At 45.4% G+C, this 26,289-nt stretch overlaps 1 protein-coding gene across 1 annotated transcript in view; it reads left to right on the top strand.

Annotated features, from left to right (window-relative positions):
- The window catches only part of kcnq1.1 (potassium voltage-gated channel, KQT-like subfamily, member 1.1), a 160,854-nt gene extending 134,989 nt beyond the window's left edge, over positions 1 to 25,865 (top strand). Inside the window, exons 13-17 of the mRNA XM_084337483.1 lie at positions 14,459 to 14,534; positions 21,636 to 21,730; positions 21,965 to 22,011; positions 22,133 to 22,194; positions 25,606 to 25,865. Of these exons, the coding sequence (XP_084193609.1) occupies positions 14,459 to 14,534; positions 21,636 to 21,730; positions 21,965 to 22,011; positions 22,133 to 22,194; positions 25,606 to 25,851 (526 nt within the window). The 3' untranslated portion in view covers positions 25,852 to 25,865. The remainder of the gene's footprint in view (positions 1 to 14,458; positions 14,535 to 21,635; positions 21,731 to 21,964; positions 22,012 to 22,132; positions 22,195 to 25,605) is intronic.
- The last annotated feature ends 424 nt before the right edge of the window (positions 25,866 to 26,289 follow it).

Below are 26,289 nucleotides of genomic sequence, written 5' to 3' on the forward strand. Positions count from 1 at the left end.
ACGTTCAACAGTGTAGCATTAAGCTAACGGCCGCTCTCCAGCAACCTCCACTGTGGTGTGCACCCATGAAGAGGTAAATGAATAAATGAACTAAAACTCCACCAACACACTGCAGAATGGGCTAGCCCATACACACAATGTCAAGGGGATGCAGACCAGAGAAACACCAGTCCCGCACACCATTCATAGATTCACAAAAAGCACACCAGCCCTAGGCCTCAGCCCATTCACCCATGAAAAAGGTAAACAAGCCCCCGTCAAAACTCCCAACAGTAGACACCGATTGACCGTCAGCATGAATGGTTAAGAGGAGGGAAGACCTTTTTAAAAAGACAGCCCTCAGCGGGGAATCAAAAGAACAGTAACCCAGCATCGTAGCATAGCATTAGCCGCAGGCTCCAGGATAGCCGGGAAAACGACAACGTTTACCCAGATATCCTGCCCCTTGCGCCAATACACAACTCGGTTGTCTCACGGGACAACGAGCAGTATCACTAACGCCAGCATTGTTATGCCTAGTGGCGCAAGCCCTACCTGGGCGCGACCTAGCCACGACAGCTAGCCGCCACGCGACGTCCCTCGATCCGCTGTCAGAAGACGAGGAAACCCCAGGACAGGCCCGATGCGCTGTCAGAACGTGCCGAGAAGATTCCAGGGGCTGGAAAATCTCTGGCGAAAACCCAACATTGTTCAATTTCTCTCTGCATTTCATAACAACTAGTTACATGGAGTGCACTGCAACGTCCATGATGGAAATGAAAAAAAGAGGAAGGGCGAGTATGACCATGTCCGGTGTCTTATAGGGGGACACTGGGGCGGGCCTGGTCAAGTGCATGGGTGCATTGTTTTGGTTAATGAAGTACAGTAGGTACTGGAGATAGGGGTATATCTTGGTATGGTGAAGAGCGAGACGCGATTGGCCAGTACGCTATATAACACACCAACACTTTGCTGTGTCAATTGTTGTTCCATGTTTTAGATTAATACTTCCTAAAGGTCAGTGAAGTCCACGACCACAACACTAGAGGGAGTTCCACAAATCATGGTCAACCCAGATTCAGCTCAAACAAGGGACTAAGCACGTTTCGCAATTATGCCACAATAATGTGGAACACCCTACCCACAGCTGTAAATTAATGTGAATCCCTACCCTCCTTCAAAACCGCTCTCAAAGAGCACCTACGGGTGGCTGCAATTAGAAACTGGCCCTGGTAAATGTCAAAATCCCCCACCCACCCAACCCCCTCCTAAATAAGAACAACATTCTATTTGTTCACTTGCTTTAATAGGCGAAATGACAATAATCAAACAAGTCATGAGCCGGGGGAAACGTGTGTCTGTTTACATCATAGCAGTAGTCTAACTACTTCCCTTTCCGGTGCGTGCACCAATATGTAACCGGAGTGCAATATTCCCTATCTCCTCCCGAGTCTTTAACACGACTACAATAAAGGCTAAAATAAAACAATCCTAGAATAGTAACACTGCAACAGCAAACAGTAAACAGCAGAGTCAAGTGCACCAGTTGCGAACCGGCGGGGCAGAGGCGGGCCGTGTCCAGCGCTGAGGAGAGCTTGCCGACGGCGGTGCAGGTGGCAGGCCGGACCGAGGCCCCGTCACGGGCAACCCAGAGCTGCGTGTGAGGCCAGGCAGCCGAGGAATGACGACGGGCACTGGCGCGGCGACGCGGACTGGCAGATCATCATAGATCGATCGGGGCGGAAGCCGGTCATCGCGAACCGGGCAGAACTTGCGCAGGAATCTCCTGTTCCGAAGCGTGACCCTGCCGGAGCCGTCAATCTTGACCACATACTGATCGTGCTGACGCACCTCCACGACGCAGCCCATCCTGTCCCACTTGTTGGGGTGGAGCCCTGTCTGGTTCTGCACATGGACCAAGTCCCCCACTACGAGCGGAGGGATTTGATTTGATTTTATTAGGGATCCCCATTAGCTGGTGCGATAGCAACCAGCTAGTCTTCCTGGGGTCCACACACAAAGAAACACAAAAACAATCACCATTGCAAAAAACTAAATTATTAAAAGTCAGTACACACAATGCATAATGAACCTACTGTAACAATTAATATAGCTAAAATTACATTAGTGTAAAACAAAAACAAAAAACCACTTTACAGTGTTAAAAACAATTTAAAAACAATTTAAGATTCTTTTAAAAAGTGAATCTACTGTAAATGCAGCAGAGGTTCCGAGGCAGGCCATTCCACAGAGTTAATGCTCTAAAAATAAAAGATCTCCCCAGAGCGCTGGTTCTAGGACCTGGCAATTCAAGCTGCCCACTACTGGAACCTCTAGTGTAATGCTCGTGCACAGTATTACTAAAAACAATCTGATTATGTATAAAAACAGGAGTCTTACTGCTCATGACCAACTTGAACAGCACAAGTATATTAAAAGACAATCTATTTTCAACGTTAAGCCAAGAGAGGCGGGCATGCATACGGCTCACATTAGACCTTAGTGAGCAGCCCAGTACCAACCGTGCTGCCCTGTTCTGGACCACCTGGAGCTTCCTGAGGTCACCACTGGCAGCAGATGACCACATCGCAGAGCAATAGTCAAGATGACATAAAACTAAACTTTGCACTATCTGACATAAAAGGGGACGGGCAACAAAAGAAGCACATTTCCTGGAAATACCAATTGCTCTTCCCATTTTTAAAACAATATAATTAATATGCTGAGACCAAGACAGAGTGCAATCCAGCATCACTCCAAGGAGTTTAGTACTTTCAACTTGTTGAACTGCTGAATTACACAAGTTTAAATGAAGCTTTGGATTTGTAGATAACCTGTGCCTTGTTCCCAGCACAATACATTTAGTCTTGGAGATATTAAGGACAAGTCTATTACATACTACCCAGTCATGCACAACTTTAAGTTCTCTACTCAAAACTTCATTAAGTACATTGCATGATGGTGCCGCGTAATACAATGTTGAATCATCTGCATAAAGAACTGTTGTAGCACATTGAGGGAGGCGTTTAGTGTGCTCTGCCCAGGTGCTCGCTGTGCGGATGTGGCGTTTGCGGAGGGCCTCCTCCCTCGCTGTCAGCGTCTCGCGCCAAGTCTCATCCGGCCTGTACTTTCCGAGGGCAATCGGGATGAAATCACGTATCGGGTGGCCGAACACGCACATGGCCGGGGAAATCTTCGTGTCTGGGTCAGGCGTATTGCGGTATTGCAGAATCGCCCTTTGCACAGCATCGGTGTCGAGGTCGCCCTTCGGGCCAGTGTTGTCGGTGATCAGCCGTTTCATGGTCTTCACCCCAATCTCCACACGGCAGTTGCTGTGGGGGAACGCCACTGATGAAAGGCAGTGGTGGACGCCCCATCTTCGCAGGAAAGACCTGGTCTCGGCAGAGGTGAACTCAGGCCCCCCGTCTGACGAGAGCTCTTCAGGCGTCCCGTATGTCACAAAGGCGCGACGTAAGTGGCATATGAGGTCGGGAGCGCCGCCTGATGTCCTTGAGACAATCGGCCAGTTCGAGTAACGGTCCACCGTCACGAGGTAGTGTACCCCCCTGTGCATGAAAAAGTCAGAACACACCGCCTGGAATGGGTAAACGGCGGGGATGGGCAGGGTCGGTGGGGCCCCAGGTTGCGAGGGCGCCATCCGGTGGCACTGCTTGCAGCTGTTCCGAGCGGCGCTGATGTCGGCTGACATGCCCGGCCAGAACACAGAGGATTCCGCGCGAGCCGTCATCATCGAGACGCCCTGGTGTGCAGCATGGAGGGCGCTCAGTACCTCACCTCGTAGTGAAGGCGGTATGATCACCCTGTCCTTGAACAGGACCACCCAGTGGATGTGATGTCCTCACGGTACTGGTGGAAGCCGCGAATCGCCTCCGGCATCCCGACCCTTGACTCAGGAAAGCCATCAGCCACCATCTCCTTCAACGCGCGCATATCGCCGTCGCTGCTAGTGGCATCCCTGACACGATCCCATGTCACAGACCGTAATGACTCCATCCCCGCGGCGCACCACGTCAGGTCACCATCCTCAATGTCGCTGTCGTCCTCCGGCTCAGCTCGGCGCAGGAGAGACAGCACGTCGGTGTGCATGCTGGGCGAGAGGTGGGTCACCTCGGTGGCGCTGTCGTCTGGAAGGTTCATGAGTGACGGCCGCGAGGTGCCGACCGGCCTGCGGGACATGGCATCTGCCGCCTTGTTCTTCATGCCCGGGACATGGACGATGCGGAAGCGATACCGCAGGGTCTTCTCCTTGAGGTTCCTGAGGCGGGGGTTGGGTATGTCGTCAAGTGCTCTGTCCGCAAGGAGTTTCAGTAACGGCTTGTGATCGACTGCCACAATCAAGTTCTCGCAGCCCAGTACAAAGTAGCGCGCCTTGTCTAGGGCGTCTGCAACCGCGAGGGCCTCGCCCTCCACAGGCGCGTATCTGGACTCCGCTGCGTGCGTGAACCTGCTGCCGACTAGGGTGATCTTCCACCCATCGGTGCAGCAGAAAGGTCTAACTGGTGTGCACAGGCAGTGCTTCTGAAACAACCAAAATCCGATGCCTTCCTTCAACCAGTCTGTGGCAAGGCATGTCGGCCTTGTCGAAGATGCGGACACCGCGCTCGATCTCCTGGACAATCATGTCCTTCGACTCGCAGAATATCTCCTCCAACTCTGGGGACCACTCGAAGCGCGCTCCGCTCTGCAGGAGTGTCCGGAACGGCAGCATACGTTTGGCCATACTGAAGGCGTAGGCCACTTGGTTGACAAGCCCAAACCATGATCTGACGTCAGTGATGTTGCGTGGACGTGAAAAGTCGTGGATCGCCTCCAGGTAGCAGCCGCACGGTCGTACACTGTCCATGGTGATCGTGAAGTCCGCAAAGTCTACCGTGGACGCGCCGAAGATGAACTTCTCCGGGTTGAGGATGATTCCGTTCCTGCCGCACACATCCAGCCATTCTATCGCCTGGAAGTAACTCTCCTCGATCGTGTCAGCCCACAGCAGTGTGTCATCCACGCATTTGGTTTTGTTACCAATGTCCGCAACCACCTCGTCATACCGTCGTGAGTAACCATCCCCCGATGCCATGTACCCCTGCGGGGCCGAGAGGTATCGGTAGCGCCCCCACGGAGTGATGAACGTTGTCTTGTGGCGGTCATCTCTGTGCAGTGGGACGCTGTGATAGCCGTTCCACGCGTCGAACGCGGTTTTCCGTTTCCCGCTCGGCACGCGTCTCGCCTGGTGGAATGGGGACTGCGTGTGGTGGGTTTCGCGGAACGCATGCTTGTTGAGCGCCTGGAAATCAACTGTGCGTCGCGGTTTGCCGTTCTTCTTCGCACAGATCACCATGCGGTGACACCACGTCACCGGTGTACCAACAGGTACCTCTTCCAACACCCCAAGGCGAACGTCCTGGTCGAGGGCCGCCTTCACCTCATCCTGCCAGTGTATGGCTACGGGGATGGGGGTGTGATGGGCGACCGGCGTCGCGTTCTCGTCGAGCATGAGACGGAGCGGCGGGCCAGACATTCTTGGTAGGGGCTGGTGGGGGCATGTATTGAATGTGCTTTGAGCGTATGCCTTGAGTAGGTGCTCGCGTAGGGCCTCCCTGTTAGCTTCCGTCGCCGGCATGGGGAGCGTGGTCGACCTAGCTGGCGGCTCCGCACGCTGCGGGCAGTCGCATAGTCCTGAGGTCGCCAGATTCACCTCCCCAAGCGTTGGGAAACTGTCGGAGATCATACCCAGATCCACGCAGGCTGAGCGGGAGAGGAATATGCGATCGGACGAGTCCGTCACATACGCGATTTGGCGCGTCTCCAACCTCCGAGCGTCGTTGCTGTCACCGGAGAATCTGACCACCGCGGCGCCGAGTATCCGAATGCCTTCGTTGTTCGCCGCCTTCATGGTCATGGACACGGGAATGAGGTCTTCCGTACCTTTATCCCGATCAGGCAGCTCTGGCACCCCGTGTCGGCCATGGCGGGCAGGGTTACCGTGCGGGTGCGTTTCGGGAGGTCGAAGCCCAGTGCTCTGTAATCCTCACGCTTGGCAGTGAGGGAGAGGCTAATGTAGGGCTGCGGGTTGGATGTGCGCTTCATCCACTTGTCACACATATCGTCGTATAGGTGGTGAGCGAGGGGGAGCGTGTGTAGCTGGTCGCCCGCGCTGGCCACGGTGAGCGTGCATAGCTCGACAAAGGCTGCCGTCTGCTCGTCGGACACCTCGTTTGTCCTCTCGAACGGGGGCTTATCCGACCGACCACCCAGGCAGACCTTCTCAAGGTGGTTTTGGCGGCCACATTTCCGGCACGTCTTGCCATATCCGGGGCACTCGTCGCGCCTGGCGCGCCACGGGGGCATTTTGCCGTGGCCCATCCCGCCACAGTAAACGCACGTTCCTTCGGGCTTGACCTTCGGTGTCTCAGGCCTGGTAGCCCCTCTGGTACGGAGATCCTGCTGTTTCCCCCGACGGTATGATCTACTGACCATATCCGTGCTCTGGGGGTCGAGTAGGCACGACGCTGAGCGCTTTCCAGACTCCTTTGCTTCGATGTATTCTATCATGTCCCTTAACGGAATATTCTGGTTCCTTTCACCAAGCAGGTCGAGCTGTATTTCCTGGTCCGCGATGCCGCGGGCGATCACGTCACGTAGTATTTCCTCTGTGAAGTCGTTGACTTGATCGCACCCTGTACAGTTCATCTCGTATTTGCATGTGTCCGCCTGCCCTTTCAAGCGGGCGTGGAACGACCGGATGGGCTCCTCGTGTCCCTGTCGCATGTTAGACAGGGCCACTCGGGCTACCATGATATTCTCCGTGCGGACGGCGAGCGTCTTCATGGCCGCGAGGACATCTCTCTCATCACTGTCCACCAAGCTCCTGCCCTCCGAGCGAGTGAGGTCCTTCCTCAGATCCTCCTCGCAGCACTCTAGAAGCTGTGTGACAACATCGGGTCCGACGAGTTTGGTGCCCCTCTTATACTCGCCCCAGCGGGTTATAAAGTATGACCAAGTCTCGGCTGTCCCGGCTAGTGCTATAGAGGGGCGCCTGAGCTTCTCCATTTTGGTATTAGCCCTCGGCGTCCTGGAGGCTGCAGCATGTTCCGTTGCATGTAGGTTTAGCATAGCCACTACCACTGCTACCTCCTTATGTTCAGCTACATATTCACAATCCTCGACAGGGCATTCAACTTGCACAGACGTCATTGGCACTGTATTCCCAGTAGCTCCACGAAATTAGCAAAGTAGATTTATCTACCAGTTTTGTCCTGCAGGTGGCACCGTTTGTATACAGATTCCCGGGTGGCGTTAGTTGCCGACGTCTCCGTGATCTGTTCGTGTATATACAGATCCCCGGGTGGCATTATTTACTGCCGTCTCCGTGATCTGTTCGTGTACATGTGTCCTCCTTCTTGCTGGCAATCTTCACTTGGCTGAGCTCATTTGTTTGATTATAAATAAGAACAACATTCTATTTGTTCACTTGCTTTAATAGGCGAAATGACAATAATCAAACAAGTCATGAGCCGGGGGAAACGTGTGTCTGTTTACATCATAGCAGTAGTCTAACTACTTCCCTTTCCGGTGCGTGCACCAATATGTAACCGGAGTGCAATATTCCCTACCTCCAATGTACGGTTTCTTCCCCTTCGGATGTATATATTTGTTTATGATCTCTTTTTCTTACACAGTACCGTATATCTGTATGTCTTGTGTTATGTGTGTCATGTGCCCTGATCAGGCGTTCCTAGTGTGATGTGTCATGTCTAGATGTAGTCCTCTGTCCTAGTGTGTAGTCCCCATTGTTTTTCCCCAGGTGTATCCAATTACCATTAACCCAGGTGTGTGTCGTCTCGTCATCCCCTTGTGTATAAGTAGTCTGTCATCCCTTCCGTCTGGTGCTGATCCTGTCTGTTGAGAATGGAGGACCCTTATGTAAACAAGACAAAAGTATTTTTCTGGTCTTCATCCTCTTAGCAGTTGTTAGTATTGAACTGTACTGTATTGTACCCATTCTGCAATATGTTGATAAAGTTTTCAATCAATCAATTAGCTTCCCAACCACTATGTCACCATTGTTGATATAACACATGTGGATTTACAGTCTGGGTCAGTTGAGACTGGTAATATACGCAGCTCTCCTGAGCGATAGTGGCTCAGGGGGTAGAGCAGTCGTCTGATAGTCAGAAGATTTCAAGATTCAAGAGTTTATTCATCACATACATACCAGGGCATACAGTGAAATGTGGTTGGCCATCCCCGCTACGATTGTGGAATAAAACAATAGTAATAGTAGTCATAAAATAAGATAACTAGAATATACATGATAAATAGACATGTTAATAAATCGCTTAAAGGCACTGGATCCTATGTACACTCTAGTTTTTCTTCTATGTCCCTGTCACGTACGTGGGTTGTTCATTATCATTATTGCCATATATTTTAACACCATGTAACATCAGGGTAATATATTATTTGTGTTGTTTTCTATGTGTGGTGTTGTGTCATCTCCTAATCGCCTGTTTCTGTTTCCGCAGATGCCACTCATCTCCCTGATTGGATTGGTTGCACCTGATTGGTGCATCTTCAGGCAGGCAGTGGAGATGGGTGGTTAAATGAGTGGGAGGTGACACACATCGGGGCGCCTCATTCTCTGTCAGTTGCCAGTGATCAGAGGATTGGGAGGTTGCCATTGATTTGACCACTGTGTGTGGATACTCTGTGCTTTGTTTGCCACTGTGTGTGGACTTACCAGTAGCAGGATATATATATATATTGTTGTTGTGGGCCTTAGAGCCATATTCCTTCCTGCTTGGAAGTAAGTATCTATATATATATATATATCTATTTGTATTGCTCTGGTGCTAAGGAATATACTATATATTATATCATATCCTATTATATTATATTATTAGTGTATATATTATTGGCCTTTGCACCATCTCCCTCCATCAAGGGGAATATACTGTAGTGCTCTATGGCTGGGTGGTTCCCAGTGTTTACCTTATATTTTGCTTAGTGTTTGTTTGGTCGTATTTATATATTGCCTGTTTGTTCTCCAATTACCCTTTGCCCTTTGTGTGTGCTGTGGGTTTCAATCCCCACTATAATAAATATTATTTCCCCTTTGGGAACAGTGGGTTTAAATCCCCGCTATAATAAATATCATTTACTATTTGGAACAACGCCTTGTGTTTATTTTCTTACCTGCCTGGGACCGTGCTTATAGCACTACTGGAGGGGCTGGTTTTCACATACAGCCCGCTTCAGCTTATATTTTATAATGTCATTAGACATTACTATGTGACAGTCCCTATGCTATACTTGCTGTTACTAACTACTATGCAACAATCACAACAAGTTATTTTCTTAAAGTGTCCTTTTCTTGTGTGTTTAAACTGACTTATGGGGCGTTTGTGTGTGTTCGAGTGCAGAATGTTGTGTTGTGTGTGTGTGTTCATGTATGTTTGTGTGTGGAGAGATCATTGTTAATTGTTCTGATGGCCTGAGGGAAGAAGCTGAGCCTAGTCTCTCTGTTCTTGTTGCGCGCTTGCCTGACCACAGCAGCTTGAACAGGCTGTTGTTGGGGTGGTGAGGGTCCTTCATTATTCTGCAGGCTTTGGATTTGCACATCCTATTGTATAAGTCATGCAGGGGTGGTAGTGCAATACCCGTAGTCCATTCTGCTGAGCGCACCACTCTCTATAGGGCCTTCCTATCCTGGGCCATGCTGTTTCCAAACCAGGCAGTGATGTTCCCAGTCAGAATGCTCTCTAGAGCAAGACACTTAACCCCTAATTGCTCCCGATGTGCAGGTTGGCACCTTGCATGGTTGCCTCTGCCGTCGGTGTGTGAGTGAATGGGTCAAATGTGAGGAACAGAAATTGTAAAGTGCTTTGGATAAAAGCGCTATATAAATGCACCATTTACCATTTTTTTTTTATTCTTGTTTCCATCATCTACCCAGTAAAATGAGTGAAAATAACAGCACAGTGCTGTTAGGGAGATTGTTAAGCCTTGGCGCAGGTCTGCACTGCCCTCAATGCACTAGAATAATTCTGAGCTGATTCTAAATTCCAACATCCCTCTTGAAAGTAATTCTGCCCATAAGCCTGAGAAATTAGAACATTGTCTCGTGAGACATATTTAAGTCCCACTCTTGCATGTATCATTCAGCAATTTATACAAACAATCCAAACAATAATTTTGATAATATATTATTGGATTCTGTACAAGTGGTGTGCTCAGGTTATTTGGACCTAAGGAATTGATCATATTCACACATCAGCCATTTTTCCTCTTATGTCGTGCTCAGGATCCCACCCAAGGTGAACATGACATGACATGAAGATGAACATGAACCCAACCTGAGCATGACATGAGAGCCAAACGGTGTGAATATGGTCACTTGTGTTCCTACTTGCCTGTGGGGGAGGGGAGGCAGCGTGAGGGGAACGGTGTTGGAGGGGCTCGCATCATGTGTCACACAACGTGACATTCCTGTGCCACATCTGGCTGCTTTCATCTTCTTCGTAACATTGCCCAATGGGTGTGTGTGCCTGCACTGTTGTTGTCACAAAACAAACACAAACAGGAGGGGCGGGGGTGTTTGGAAGAGGGTAGAAGTTAATAGCTTTACTTTTTCCATAAAAGGAGTGTTTGATCAAATAAAACGGTTTTGTTATTTTTCCCCATCTGTGTTGCTCCTTTCTATTATCTGAACTAATCTCCCCTCTGAAGTTTTATAGGCCTGCCTAGATTGACCATGCATGCACGCACACGCATGCACACACACACACACCTCTGTCCTTGACCTAACTGGAACTGACACAGAGCGACAACACTTACCCAGGCCCCCTAATGTACTACCTGCTCTTTCCCTCTGTCTCCTCTTTCTTCTTCCTCTTTCCTCTATCGTATCGCTCTCTCCTATCTTTTCTCCCTCTCTCCTCTCTTTTCTCTTTTTCTCTTCTTTTCTATCTTTCTCTCTCTCCTCTCTTGATTGATTGATTGAAAACTTTATTAACAGATTGCAGAATGGGTACAATACAGTACAGCTCAATACACACAATTGTTAAGGGGATGCAGACCAGAGAAAGACTTTCGTCTTGTTTACATCAGGGTCCCCCATTTTCAATTCATCAGGACATATATGACATACTTGACATACAGATAGTCAGTACTGCTACATCTATACATTTATGACATACCAGATTTGCAAATACAGTACTGTTTGTGATACAGAAGGAGTCAAGAAAAGGGAGTATATACATTTGACGTAGAAACTGTACATTGGAGGAGGTTGGGTGGGGGGGGTTGAGTACATTGGGATATTGACAACCATACTGGGTAATTTACATTGGAGGTGGTTGGGGGGGGGGGGAACACTGTATAAACAAGCAAAACTGTACATTCAGGGGGAGGGGGGGGGGGAGACACTGTACAAACAAGCAAAATTGTACATTGGACTATTGACAAAACCATACTAGGTAAATGACTGTACATTGGAGGGGGTTGGGTTAGGATATTTACAGGGGCCAGTTTTGAATTGCAGTCTCCCGTAGGTGTCCCTTGAGAGAGGTTTTGAAAGTGGGTAGTGATCCACATTCCTTTACAGCTTTGGGTAGGGCGTTCCACATTGATGTGGCATAATTGCGAAACGTGTTTAGTCCCTTGTTTGAGCCGAATCTGGGTTTAACATGATTTGTGGAGCTCCCTCTGGTGTTGTGATCGTGGTATTCACTGACCTTTGGGAAGTATTTTGACATGTACATGGGTACCTTGGTCGTGTAGTGTATCTTGTAGACCAGGCCCATTGCAAGTTGCTGTACTCTGTCGTCTACTCTAAGCCATCCTAGGTTGTCAAAGTGGGCAGGGGTGAGGTGGGTTCTAGGAGTAAGGTCAAGCAGTAGTCTGACCAGTTTGTTTTGAGATGTTTGTAATTTTGTTTTTAGCGCCTTTGAGGTGCTTTGGTACCATGAGGTGCAAGCATAGTCGTAGTACCCCTGAATGAGTGCTCCTGTTAGAGTCTTCAGGGTATTCTTGTTTACCAGAGAGGAGATCCGGTACAAGAATCGAGTTCGTTGGTTGACTTTTTTTATTACATTGGATGCCATTTTGTCACAGGAGAGATTAGCCTCTAGGATGGAACCCAGGTAGGTAATTTCATCTTTCCTTGTGACAATATTGTCACCCACTGTAACTGAGAAGCCGTTGGTCTTGCTGAGGGTCGGTCTCGCCATCTCCTCTCTCTTAATCCCCCTCGCTCTGCCAGGGTAATGAAGGCTGGCAGGCCACAGCCCCTCACTAATAGAAGCTAAATACCCGTCAAAGCTACAACCGCTCAGGGCTTTTTTGCTCTCTTGTTTTTACAAAAACAAACATCCGCCACAAAGCTGCCATTGTTTTTAATGATCCAGTAAACAAAATAGCCAACCTCAAATGGGGATCAAGATTCAAGATTCAAAAGGTTTATTTGTCACATACATACCAGGGCATACAGTGAAATGCGGGTGGCCATGCCCGCTTTGATTGTGCAATAATACAATAGTAAATAAAATAAGTAGAAGATAATAAAATAGACATGATAAAATAGACATGTTAAAAGTCCTGAGATAAATGCAATACAATGTTAGCTACGAATTAAGGCACTGGGTCCTATGTACACTACTATACAATATACAGTTTTACTCTATATCCCCATGCTATACTTGCTATTTCTAAACTATACTATACAAGAACCACAACAGTTCTTTCCTTAAAGGGACCTTTTTTTCCTCATTCCTTTAAAGTGTCCTTTTCATTGTGTTTAGAGTGACCGTTTGTGTGTGAGCGAGTGCAGAATGTGTGTTGTGTGTGTGTGTATGTGTGTGCTCACATGTGTAATTGTGTGTGGAGAGATCAGTGTTCAATGTTCTGATGGCCTGGGGGAAGAAGCTGAGCCTTAGGGGGCTTTCTCACTGCCATTCGGGGTCGAATCAGCTCCGCTCCGTCCTCGTTCCGTCCTTGGGTGCAAACTTCCCCCCTCCCTCTCCCCCCTCTAGTTTGCGTACACACTGCAGTCTTGGTGCGCTCTGGGTTTTGTTTACGGTTTGCGTTTTGAGCGTGTAAGCTGCTGTAGCGATGATGTCACGCTCTAATGTCAACACAGGAAGAATTTAACATACGGTGGTGGAAACTGGATGCTGATATAAAGAAACAAATAACCAATAAATATGAAGTTATATTTGAACCTCTGTTGTCAAGCCTTGTCAATATAACCCACCCCCCTTTTCTCACGAATGGAACTGGTGTCGTGGAGTCCGCTTTGAGCGTTTTCCAGGGTTAACGCTAAGCTAACGCTAGTTAGCTTAGCCTATTTATTACTAGTTAGCAGCTAACATTAGCCCTTCGCTCGCAGCAATTATATTGAATGTCATTGATCTACCGGTCGATCACGGCCGACTGGTTGGGCACCACTGGTCTAATAGAAATAAATGCATTCGAACAAGAAACCAATGTATAGTAGACATAGCAATGGCAAAAAAATTGCCAGGCCTAATGCGAGCCAGGGAAGTCTTGTGCTTGTAACGTGGCTTCATGTTTTCAGCCGTGAGGCTCAACATGCTTGTTTGGTTGAGGTCTGAACTCGCCAAATTGCCATGGGTATTGTCCAGTTGTTGCTGTATGTTTTTATCTGCCCAAAATTCAAGCAAGCATGAAAGCATTACAGTAATGACGTGTGTGTCAGCAAGTTGATACAGCAAGCCTCTCCCGTGTTTTGGTACAAGCTTGCACACGCCCCCCGCTCCCACTGGCGCGCACCCGGAATCACCTATTTCAGCGGTCCAGGTTTGGAGCGAATCAGCGTCCCCGGGGACGGGGGGAGCGTTCTCAGTAGGACGGACACACCCTTTTTGGGTGCGATCGGGCTGTGATTCGACCCCGAATGGTTAGTGAGAAAGCCCCCTAGCTACCAAGTTACAGTAATGCAATGTTAGAAAACAGATTGTAACCTAAATGGGCTTGCAAATCAACAGCATAGTGTCCTAGGTACCGTAATATTATTACCCTATTACCCTGCCTATAACTGTACCCCCCCCTCCCTCCCCCATGCTCATATGACACCCACATTTTCCCAAGGAGATCAATAAAGGAATATCTTATCTTATACAGTACAAAGCCTTGTAGGCCCCAGAATATCTGAGGTGCAGAATTACAACAAAATGTGTAGCATAAACAAATCACAACTTTGGCATCCCTTCTGTGAGCAGTAAATACCTATAAGCTATAAAAGATATGTCTTACATTCTGACTTCTGTTGTTTTCTAGAAATAACCTATTTTTCAAATGGTGAATTCCCATGGTCACATCTGTTTATACAAGAGATAATAAGTCAGGGTTTTGTGCAGACTCTCTCTTCTCGAGCACCTCTCTGAGGGAAGCTGCCATAGCAACATATTTTACTCATATTATTCAAATATCTCACTCTATACAGGATGCAGGACTCCCATAGACGAGCAATCCGTGTGATCCAGAGAATGCGCTACTTTGTGGCCAAGAAGAGATTTCAGGTATGACAATATTTTAAATAAAAAACTTTTTTTTTACCATATTAAGTCCCGTACATAGGTAAAGACAGAAGATGTTGTGAACTTTCAAATGAGGTATTACATGCACACATTTAATGATTTGGATTGGACGGTACAACGACTACAAGTACATTGGTTGTCCGGAAAAATTCTAAATGGACATACAGTACTACATGATTCTGATGATCTGAATGCTTCAATTATTAAGTGGTGTAAAAGTTTTTTATCTGTATTCATTCATATATTAGTACTGTAGTTTGACCTGTGCCATTAAGTGACACCATAAAACATGCATGCTTGGTATATCCTGCCATTGCCCTTGACCAAGGCATGGTCATTACAACTGGAGTTGGTCCCAAGCGCCATACTCTGCGCAATGCTCCTAAATAGAATATAATTTGTCATTTTCGATAAAAGTGTCAGCTAAATGACTGAGTGTGAATGTAAATGTAAATGTATTGCTCCCTTTTCTTTCCCATAAATGTTTCTTCTTCATCCTCTCTTGAATGTTGCCATTACCACATGTCCTTTGGTGTTAGTTGCATTGCTTTGGTGATTAGAAATGTTTAGATGTGTAGGCACATGGTTCAAACATACTGATGTAGTATTTGAGTTAACGCCGCTGGCGTGACAGATGCCAACACTCCAAACAGGACGGCCTCTCTCCTCATACTAGTGTCAATGTTTGTATGGTGAGATGGGGTGGTAACAAAACTCTGTGACAGTCAACTTAACACAACTGTCTGAATCACAGTTCAATAGTGCTTCTAGAGCTGCTGAGAGCCAAGCCAAACAACACCGGACAATGGCCACACTCTTCTCTCTTAGTCGTTTATTAGACTGTGTTCTGCAGTTGTGTTTGCCCTGGTGTCTGACTGTCTGAGTATGGTGTGTGTGTGTGTGTGTGTGTGTGTGTGTGTGTGTGTGTGTGTGTGTGTGTGTGTGTGTGTGTGTGTGTGTGTGTGTGTGTGTGTGTGTGTGTGTGTGTGTGTGTGTGTGTGTGTGTGTGTGTGTGTGTGTGTGTGTGTGTGTGTGTGTGTGTGTGTGTGTGTGTGTGTGTGTGTGTGTGTGTGTGTGTGTGTGTGTGTGTGTGTGTGTGTGTGTGTGTGTGTGTGTGTGTGTGTGTGTGTGTGTGTGCCTGTTTGTCTGTTTGTTTGTCTGCTTGACTGTCTGTATGTGTGTACTTCCTATCTGTCTGAGGGGGGATTTGTTGGGAGGGGGGGTGTATGTTTGTGTGTTTGCGATGTCTTTTTGTGTCCATTGTCTGATGTTGTTTGGCATTTAAAGGTGTGATAATGTTTTAAGACGTCAACTGACACATATGTCGTTATACATAATGCTTGTGGATTTGGTAGAATAATTAGGTAGGTCCATCAGAAGTTGTGTGTCACATCATACATGCTTTTCCAGCACACAGGAGTAGAGTAGAATGCCATTTGGTGTACATTGTAAAATAAATCATGTTGTGTCAACGTATATTTTCAAGTAACCATTTTGAATTGGCTAAATAGCAGCTGAATCAACTAAAATGTATTGAGTGAATATCAAATATTTTTTCTCATATTTAGTTGATTCAACAAAAAAAATCTAATGCAAAAAGGTCAACTAAATATGAGTCATGTCAACTTGATATTTATTCACTTTCTCCAAATAGCCTATTCAACTAAACAAAAATTACAGTGTAATAAGGGTACCTATCCTCACACATGATCACATGAGCATGCCAACACATTTTTCATTGATCGCTCTATACCTGATTAATCAAGCTAGCCAGCTACTCAATTGTACTGATTCTCAAAGTTGAGAGCGATGCACTGCTCTGTTGTTAAGTTGAGAGCGATGCACTGCTCTGTTGTTCTGTAAGGTAATTTAGAATTGAACTTTGTAAAGAAACTCAAAGTATTAAGAGCGATGCACTGCTCTGTTCAGACCCGGCGCCATGGGCGGGCATTGGGGGGCCGGGCCCGCCCACTGAGTCAGCTGTGCCCACCCTGGTATTTTTTTTTTTTTTTTGTCAATCAAAGTCGACTATCCAAATCCTTAGTCGGGGACAGCCCTAGTGGGCACTGATGTCAACAACAACACTACTGAAGCTAGCACGGCACTCTGTGATAATTCGTTTTCTACCCTCAAGAACATCTTTACAGAACATCGCCTTAGTATGCTTCATCGACGCAAGGCCAATTTAATTCAGTTGGCATTTGAGAAGGACTTAACAAAAAAGTTCAGGAATGAGTGGAGGGGCAGTGTTTTAAGAAGATTTCACTCTGTCCCCAAACGCCGCTTGCCGCTCTACTAATGATGGTGAGTAGCCTGTGGAGGAATTTTGTTTGCTTTTTTATGCACCTTATTTTTGTCAGTTCAGTTCAGTTCGTCAGTGAATTCAGAAGTGTTGAATAAATGGAGACTTTTCAAAGATATAGAATAGAATAGAATAGAATAGAATAGAAATGTATTATCCTGAGGGAAATTTGACACTCCAAATCACTCAACATTAAACATTTAGACAGAACAAGTCACGAATAAGAATAACAAAACAAATGGCCTAAGAATAGAATAAAATAGAATAAAAATAGAATAAAAGATACAGTAAATAAATACAGTAAAAATCTACTGACGTCTACAGTAGGTGTAATATTGCACAGTGCTGTTTAAAAAGTAAGAGTCCAGGAAGATGGTAACTGTCACTCTGTGCTCAGTGATGCAGTGAGGCACAGTGATGCATTGTATAGTCTGATGGCTGTCGGAATGAAGGACTTCCTGTGCCGTTCAGTGCTGCATTTAGGTAGTGTGAGTCTAGCACTGAACATGCTCCTCCTGTCAGCCAAGTCTGTGTATAGTGGGTGGGAGGGGTTTTCTCTGATGGCCTGGAGCTTAGCAAGGCTCCTCCTCTCCGCCACCCTCGCTAGGGCGTCCAGCTCCACCCCAACCACGCTACTGGCCTTCCTGACCATCTTATCCAGGTTTGTGTCCCCTGCTCTCAGTCCGCTGCCCCAGCAGGTCTGTTATATATATCCGTTCAGTCTGTTTTTGTATAAGTGAATGTTCTTAAGATAGAGAGAAATTTGATTTTTCAATTGCCTCTCTGCTGTTTAGTTCAGCACCGTGGGCAGCGCCAAGCAAGCCACAGCGCCGTTTTCCCAGCTGAAACGTATAAAAGGGAACCTGTGTTGAAAAACCATTGTGCCCCCCCGAGAACATTTTATGCCCCCCCACTAATTTGTTTCTGCAGCCTGGTCTGGCTCTGTTGTTCTATTAAGTGTTATGAGCGATGCTCTGTTGTAAATGTTATTGTATATTTTTATTGAACTATTTTATCACACTTTTTTACTCTGTCTATTCTATTTTATTATTTTTAGTATTGCACTTTTTTACTCTGTCTATTCTATTTTATTATTTGTATTACTGAATGAAACCGTAAACAGAGAGGCCTATTGGGATGTTAGATCCTAATGTGAAAAACTGTGATATACCTTACCTTGCTACCTCTCTATCTTTTATGCTCTATCTATGCTCGCTTATGCCTGTATTTTTTACTGCTGTGAAGCACTTTGAACTGCAATTTCTGTATGAAAAGTGCTATACAAATAAAGTTTATTATTATTATTTATTATGACAACGTGTTCAAGTCAAATCAAGAGTCAAGAGTCACTTTATTGTCCCATCAGCTGGTAAATTTGTCTTGGGCTTACACCCACTACAGCCACAGACACATACAGACATGACACAACACAACTGACTCCAAACAATACACAATATAAAAGATACAGTAAAGTACCTGCACAGCAGGATGTCTGGCAACACCACATTAGAATAGTATACACAAATAATATAATATTAATATTATAATATTATAGTATACACGATAATATAACAACCAAATATCCGTTTTTCGATAGTTGCCCTTTATCTGGCACTATTTAAAAGTTTAACTGAGATCGGAATAAAGGAGTTTTTAAACCTATTTAGTCCAGAGCGTGGAACTCTAAACCTCCTCCCGGAGGGCAGTAGCTCGTACTCGGCATGTAAGACATGGGAGGGGTCCGAGACTATTCTATTGGCTTGCCTTAGGCAGAGGTTACACCTTTCGTATCATCTTCGTATTGTTTTCTTATGCGTATCGCCGCGACGTCGTGCGCCTGAGTCACACTTTCGTTTTTTTTTCGTTTTTGTCAGCCAAGCACACTGATGTAGTACACTGCCAAAGCAGTAGGTGGCAGTAGGTGGCAAACATGAAGGCAATTTCAACCAATCAGAACGAATGTGCCAATACACTTCCTGGTGGAAGCTCCAGCAAAGAAATGTCAATAAGGCAGGCGCCTATGCCGCGCCACCATCTTGCTTGCTCACTCAATGCAGCAATTCTTTTTTCAGCAAAGCCTAATAAAAGTGCAATAAACAAAACGGATACATTCACTGTGTGTTCTGCCTGTCATTTGTTGATGAAACAAAACTAACATCAACACAAGTGACCACCAAGAGCAGATAGTTTAGTCTAAAAACGATCGGTAGCATTGTTAGCTGCATGCTAACGTCAATGGAGTATGCCATTATACAATATAGCATTGTGGCTAGAAGCTAACGTTAGCTCACGCTACTTAGCCAGCACGAAACTGATGATATCGCGAGCTATCAGTAGTTAGATAACATTAGAGACAACGCTGTGTGTATTAAACAAAGGTGAATAGATGACTGGGCCATTTTGTTTAATGCTTGTTAAGTTGAAAGAGGAACTCTGAGCTAACAGGGTCTGAATCCTGATAGCTCACGTTAGCCAGTTCATGCAATCGGTAATGCTAGCAGAATGAATGGATGTAAACTTTATTTAACATATTGCATATGGGTACAATACAATACGGCTCAATACAAACAATTGTTAAGGGAATGCAGACTGTTGTAGCTTGGACTGGGGTCCTTATAACAATAACTTGACAACACATGGTAGCTGAAGCTATTTGGGACACGGAGCTCTGTCCCAAACACACACACTGTACACAGGAAGGGCACGCAGATGGTATCTACTGCGCATGGGCGTTTTCGCAACAACTGCTCCGTGCTGACTACACGCTGTATTCCTGGCGTTTTTTTTGCGTATCTCCAAACGCAAACACAATTTTGCGTTTTAGCCGTATCCACAAAAAAACGCCAAAAAACGCGTTTCTGTGTAGATAGGACATGATACGTCGTCAAAAACGTATAAAAAAACGCCAGGAATACACTAGTCTAACCTCAGCCTTAGAGTAAGTAGCCTGTTCAAACATAGACTGCAGGGATGGGTGACCTTTCACCCCTATGATCTTCCATGCAGTCTGCATCAGACGGACCAGTTTGGACTTTAATTGTACAGACAGGTTACCAAACCAAGCTGTAATACCGTATCTGATGAGACTCTCTAATACAGATTGGTAGAAAAGTAACATACATGTTTGATCTACACCATGCACTCTAAGGCGACGTAGAAAGTGGAGTCATTGTTGTAGTCTGCTACACAGGCTATCTACATGCGTGTTCCAGGTTAGTGTGTTATCGACAAAAATCCCAAGATATTTATATGAAGAGACCTGTGAGATGGACTGTGTGTGGATGACCACAGGCCTGTGATCCCCAACACCTCTGGGGTCAAACACCATCTCCTCAGTCTTCTTAACATTTAAAACCAGACAGTTATTGTCGCACCAGTTTACAAACCTCTGGATTTCCAAATAATAAAAAAAAAAAGATCCCCTCCACTCAAAAAAAGGAGTGACAGGCAGGCCACGTGAGCGGATCGGCGCGGCCGAGAAATCCGCTCTTCGCTCATTAAAGCTTGGTCCGCTCCGCTAATCGCTCATGTTGACCCCGCCCCCAAGTCGCTCTCCGCTCGCTCCCCACTCACCTTGAATCGAGCGCTCCCCGCTCCCCGCGCCAGATCGCTCGGCAGTTTTTCTTTTTCTTTTTTGGAGCATGGTGTAAATGAGCTCAAACTACAACAGTCTACACCCCCTGGGCCCCTTAACAATTGTTTGTATTGAGCCGCATTGTAATTGTAGCCATTCTGCAATGTTAAATAACGTTGTTTATCCATTCACTAGCTCTACTAAGCGATGATAGGCTAGCCGAGCCACAATGCTATGGTCGCTGCCATTAACGTTAGCATGTAAGCTAACGTCAACAACAATGGCGTCGATACTTTTTTTAACAGGAGTGAGTGTGGGCGTCATAGATATCTATGGTGGGCGTCTCTACAGTGACGAAGCCTGAACCCTTCTCATTGGTTGAAAATGGCCTTCATGTTTGTACATCGCCATCTGTTGCTTTGGCATTGTACTGCATGTATATATTACATCAACAGTGTTAAACCACTGTGAGCGGCCTGGAGTGGATTGGAGCGGAGGAGAACTCTCGCTCCGGACGTCGCGCCGACTCATTTTAAAACCCACTCCTCGCTCACGTCAAAACGGCCCGCTCCGCGCCCCGCGCCGCTCACGCTCCGATCCGCTCACATGGCCTGGTGACAGGTTAACATGACATTGACTATACAGATTGTGACTATACTGGTCATGGGGTCATCAATATGTGTCCTTCGTTAGGCGTCATGTATGTGTACAGCAAATTATATGGTAATCCGGCCATAACTTTTCTAGATATCTTGTTCACAAACAGACAGCCAAAGAAGAGCAGGAAGAGATCTAGTGGAGTTTAACCGTCTGTAGTGTGATAGCAAAGGGTTAACCTTCTGTAGTGTGGTAGTGAAAGGGTTAACCCTTTGTTGTGTAGCAGTGAAAGGGTTAATCTTCTGTATTGTCACAGTGAAAGGGTTAACCATTTGGTAGTGCGGTAGTGAAAGGGTTAAACAATGACTCATATTTGTTACCTCTGCAGAGGAGGTTATGTTCTAATTTATTTATTTTTAACTCCACTAGATCTATTCCATATCTGTTGGACTATAATGAAATTGGTATGTGTTCTCCAACAAATAAAGATGTCATAATTTGAATTTATAAGAAAAGAAAATGCATTATAGATACACAGGTACCTGTAGGTTATGTCTGTCTGCATGACATGAGATTAACTGCTTCAATTTGTTGTGTTCAACTTTTGTAGCAAGCTCGTAAACCATATGATGTTCGAGATGTGATTGAGCAATACTCCCAGGGTCACCTCAACCTCATGGTGCGAATCAAGGAGCTGCAGAGAAGGTGAGATCCTTCTCCAAGTTGATACCTCCTGGATGGATGGATGGATGGATGGATGAATGATGGATGCATGGATTGAATAGACTAAAATGATCAAATGTGTTGGAATGAAGGCAGGTGGGTGATTAAGTCGACCAAAAAAGGCACTGTCACAATGGATAGATATAGAGATGTTTAAAGAGAGAGAGAGAGAGATATTTATATCAAACAGTCATGACTTTGATTTATTTATCCTAGACTGGACCAGTCTCTGGGGAAGCTAACTATGTTCCAGACGAGCTCAGGTACTGAGAATAACATTGTTTGTCACTCTGTCACAGTACATTTGCTGTGGAACACAGTATGGTGCATTAACCATGTCCCTCTGTCTTTACTGTTTACTCCACTCCTGTTTTTTCTCTGAAGAGCGGGCCAAGGACAAAGGCACCAACACGATTGGATCCAGACTCAGCCGGATGGAGGATAAGGTAGGAGGCATGCAATGCTATTAGGAGAGCAGAGTGGTGCTCACCAATTGCTCTTCCTGAAAGTGTGTTTCATGAACAAAATGTATCTCCACCTAAACATATAATTTTTATGATTTCACTGTAAGTTTCTCAAGGTTGTGAGCAGGTTTTATGACACTCAAGCACATGAACCATGTGAACCCCATTCAAAATGTTTAATTAATTAAAAATACATGGGTGTCGAATCGATTTGAATATTAGTTTGACTTCAAAACAAGACTCCAAATGCTCCTTATGCACAAATGGGGACGAGGGAAAATTTTTTGGATCCACTTTTTCTCCCATTTTTCTATATTTTTCTCCCATCCCCCAATTTCGTATCATCCAATTCAACCCTCCCCTGTCACGAACGCTGTTTCTTGCCTCCCACAAGCCGGCTGCAATGTGGACTAAGTCATACATAGCACAAGTCCCCTCCGGTACTTGAGGTAACAGCAGTCGCATCTTTTCACCTGCGCAGCTCGATCTCTCAGTGTCGAGGAGTAACGCGTGGGAGGCTCACGCTGCCCCCGACACTTCCTGATTCTACTGCGCAGGCGCACCAACCGACTTGTAGGAGTCGCTTGTTCACAACGTTCGATCCCCACCCTTCAGTTTTCCCTCCCCGTAATACGGCCAATGTGTATTACTGCGGACGACCAGCTAAACTGAAAACAATGTGGAGAGCTGGATTCGAACACGCGAATCCTAGCGTCTCCACACTGGTGGCGAGTGCCTTGCCCACTACACCACCTAGCCGCCCACAGGACGAGGGAACATTTATGCACATGTACTGGGACTGCCCACCAGTTAAGATATTCTGGAAAGAGGTGACCCAGCAATTATCAAATCTCTTAACTCTGAATATACCTGTACACCCCTCTGTATTACTGCTGAATGATGTTTTTGAGTGTGCAGTACATCCACAGCTAAAGAGATTGGTTTTATCGGGTATCACAGTGGCTAAAAAGCTGATAGCATCACGATGGTTCCAACCGGAAAAAATTTGCCGAAAGGTCTGGATTATTACATATCTCGATGTGATTTATCAAGAAATATCTACAGCAAGAATTTTGGGTCTCAATGAATCCAAAATGACAATGTGGTTAGAAGTGGTGGAGAGAATAAAAGCTAGCATATAATGGTAGTGTCTGGTTAGGAGCGAGGGATAATGGATGGATTATCCAATGGGGGGTCCGGGAGGGGGGGGTACGAGCTAGAGCATATGTGTGTAGGGTATTAGATAGCAGGTATTAGGGGTATATCCTGTATAAGACATTTAAGTAAATGGTGATTTCATTGGATGTGCACTGTTAATAATGCTTGTATATCTTATCGTGTGTTGTCATGTTTGTTTATATGTTTGTTTAAAAAATAATAATAAAAAAAAAAAAAAAAAACGTTTCTCAAGGTTGTGAGCAGGTTTTATGACACTCAAGCACATGAACCATGTGAACCCCATTCAAAATGTTTAATTCATTAAAAATACATGGGTGTCGAATCGATTTGAATATTAGTTTGACTTCAAAGCATGGTTCAAACATCTATTATGTAGTGTTTGAGTTAACACTGCTGGCGTGATGGATGCTAACACTCTAAGTGTTCATTCTCATCTAATCCGACAATGCGGCACCTCACTGCACGTTGGTGTGGATGGGCCACATGCTGTGAGCTTTTTGATCCCCCCCCAATTCCTCGACTTCTGTTGTGATCGATTGGCCACTGCAGTGTGGGGAGGGGTTGCGCGACTCGAGTAAAACAAATTTTTGGCAATCCCAGTCGTCCCCCAACTACCCCCATTCAAAAGCAGGGGAAACTTGTGTTTTTTCCCACATGGTCTGATTGAATGAGTCCTAACAGGATGGCCTCTCTCATCATACTAGTGTCAATCTCTGTATGGTGAGATGAGGTGGTAAAGAAACTCTGTGACAAACAGTCAACTTCACACATCTGAATCACAGTTCAATAGTGGACAAGTTTAATCTTTTGGAGATGCAAGGTTTTCACCTGCCATCAGCAATATGGTCTCAGTCAGATGTTCAAAGCATTGATAGTTCCATATGACCAAGCCCATAAATTGGGGACTAGATAAGGAAACGAATTGATACTACATACTGTTTTATTCATGTTTTTGTTTGAAAGCCTGCGACTAAATTTTTACCAGATTTTCTCACAAGATTTAACTTTTTTTTCTTTATTTAAAATCACAAGTTTCTGAGGTTTCCCTCATTTACAGAAACAACTGTTGTGGAATATTTTTAATGAGCCAAACAGGGAAACTGTAGAAATTCAGATGAGTCCATTTGTATATATAGAAATATAGAACATAGTTTATTTCTGTGGCCACAGAGCTCAGTTTACAATCAGACACACGAACGTCTGACCAGAAAGTGAGAAAGAGCTTTGGTCAGACTTACAATAAATACATTGACATGACGTATATAAGATGCCCAGATATGACAAGAAAGGTAAACAAAAATGTGATAGTGAGAAAACAAAAACAAAAGATGGGTTTAGGGACTTTGTTATGTCTTCACATCAGAACTGGAGTCCAGGCCAAATGTCATATCTCCTAAACCTTGGCGTTGTTATAAGAACACTGTCAGACTGTCGCCTAGTGTCTGAGCTGTAGCTAGTTAACCTATATTAACTAGTCGAGGCTATCGACATAGAATATGTATTTTAACACAGAACTATATGGCATGATAATATTTTCCAAGACACAACGATCATATTAGTTGAAATATTCACAGAAAATGTAAAAAAAAATACATTTAATGTAAATCAGCTGAAAACAATTACCACACAATGGTCAGAAATTATATGCTTAAACCTCCAACTTCAGAGAGAGTTTTGCCTTTAATGGTTCACGGATGCAGAAATGCTGCAAATGTTGCATAAATGTCCAGTGTGTTTTAGTAGGCCTCTCACTGGTATCCATCTGTGTTTAAAAGCCAAATCAGTAATGAGTTTACAAAACTATTTCACTTCAGGCAATCAGAGTCTCACAAAACAGCCTGATATGAAAGTCCTCTTAACTGTAATGACAGGTTACTCCCATAACAATTTCCCCAAAACAGAATCGGATAACAATGGCAGGATATCCGATTAGCTTTCAAGATCTCTGTTTGTTTTGGTTTTCATGAAAACGTTCATCTTCTAATTAACCACAACACAGGTTTGGTTTGCTTGCGATTAAAGAACTTGGTCATTTGTTTGTCATCATTTGTGTTTTTCAAAGTTATGTAAGTCACTACCACACAAAATCAAAAGACAACTGTGTCTTACAATACACAGCATGCATGGTGTGCTGTACTTGACATTGTTTGACATTTGTTTTAAGTCTTTTGAACACGTTGAAATATAACTGTCTATCTGTTACTATCCTCACAGATCTCACACATGGGCCACACACTGAGCCACGTGGCAGAGTCCCTCACTCGTCTGCTTGACCAAAGGGACATGGTCAGTGCAGGCAGGGGGAGGCCACGCAGTGCTGGGACCTCCAGTTTCCTCCTCAGCCAGGATAGCCTTCCCAGTTATGAGCAGCTTTCCTCCCCCTCTTCTCCCCCAGCCACCTCCTCCACCAACACAGGCCTCACCTTCCTTCATCCAGCCAGCCAGGATGACAGCTCCTGATGTGGGGCTGAAGCCAAAGCTGCTCTCCCTTTTCCCTGCTTTTCTTTCTTCATGATCCATAAAGTCAACTCAAATCTGTTCCTCTCTCTCTCTCTCTCTCTCTCTCTCTCTCTCTCTCTCTCTCTCTCTCTCTCTCTCTCTCTCTCTCTCTCTCTCTCTCTCTCTCTCTATATATATATGTCTCTCTCTTGTTCTCTTTCTCTCTCTGTTTGTCTCTCTCCAAAGAGTATACAGATATAATATTTTGACTGAGAATTGACAGTAGTAATGATATTTTAATTATGATCTCTCAATACACTATTATTGATTTGATGTATTATAAATTTGATCATCTTTAAAGCACATGGTCACCTAGAAAGTATTCCTATAACAGGTTTGCCATTTTGGTAATGTTTGTATCTGCATGTGCATTGTACTTGAAATTCATCACCAGTGACA

The sequence above is a fragment of the Notolepis coatsorum genome (genome assembly GCF_963971535.1).
Source record: "Notolepis coatsorum genome assembly, chromosome: 20".
Lineage (NCBI taxonomy): Eukaryota > Metazoa > Chordata > Actinopteri > Aulopiformes > Paralepididae > Notolepis > Notolepis coatsorum.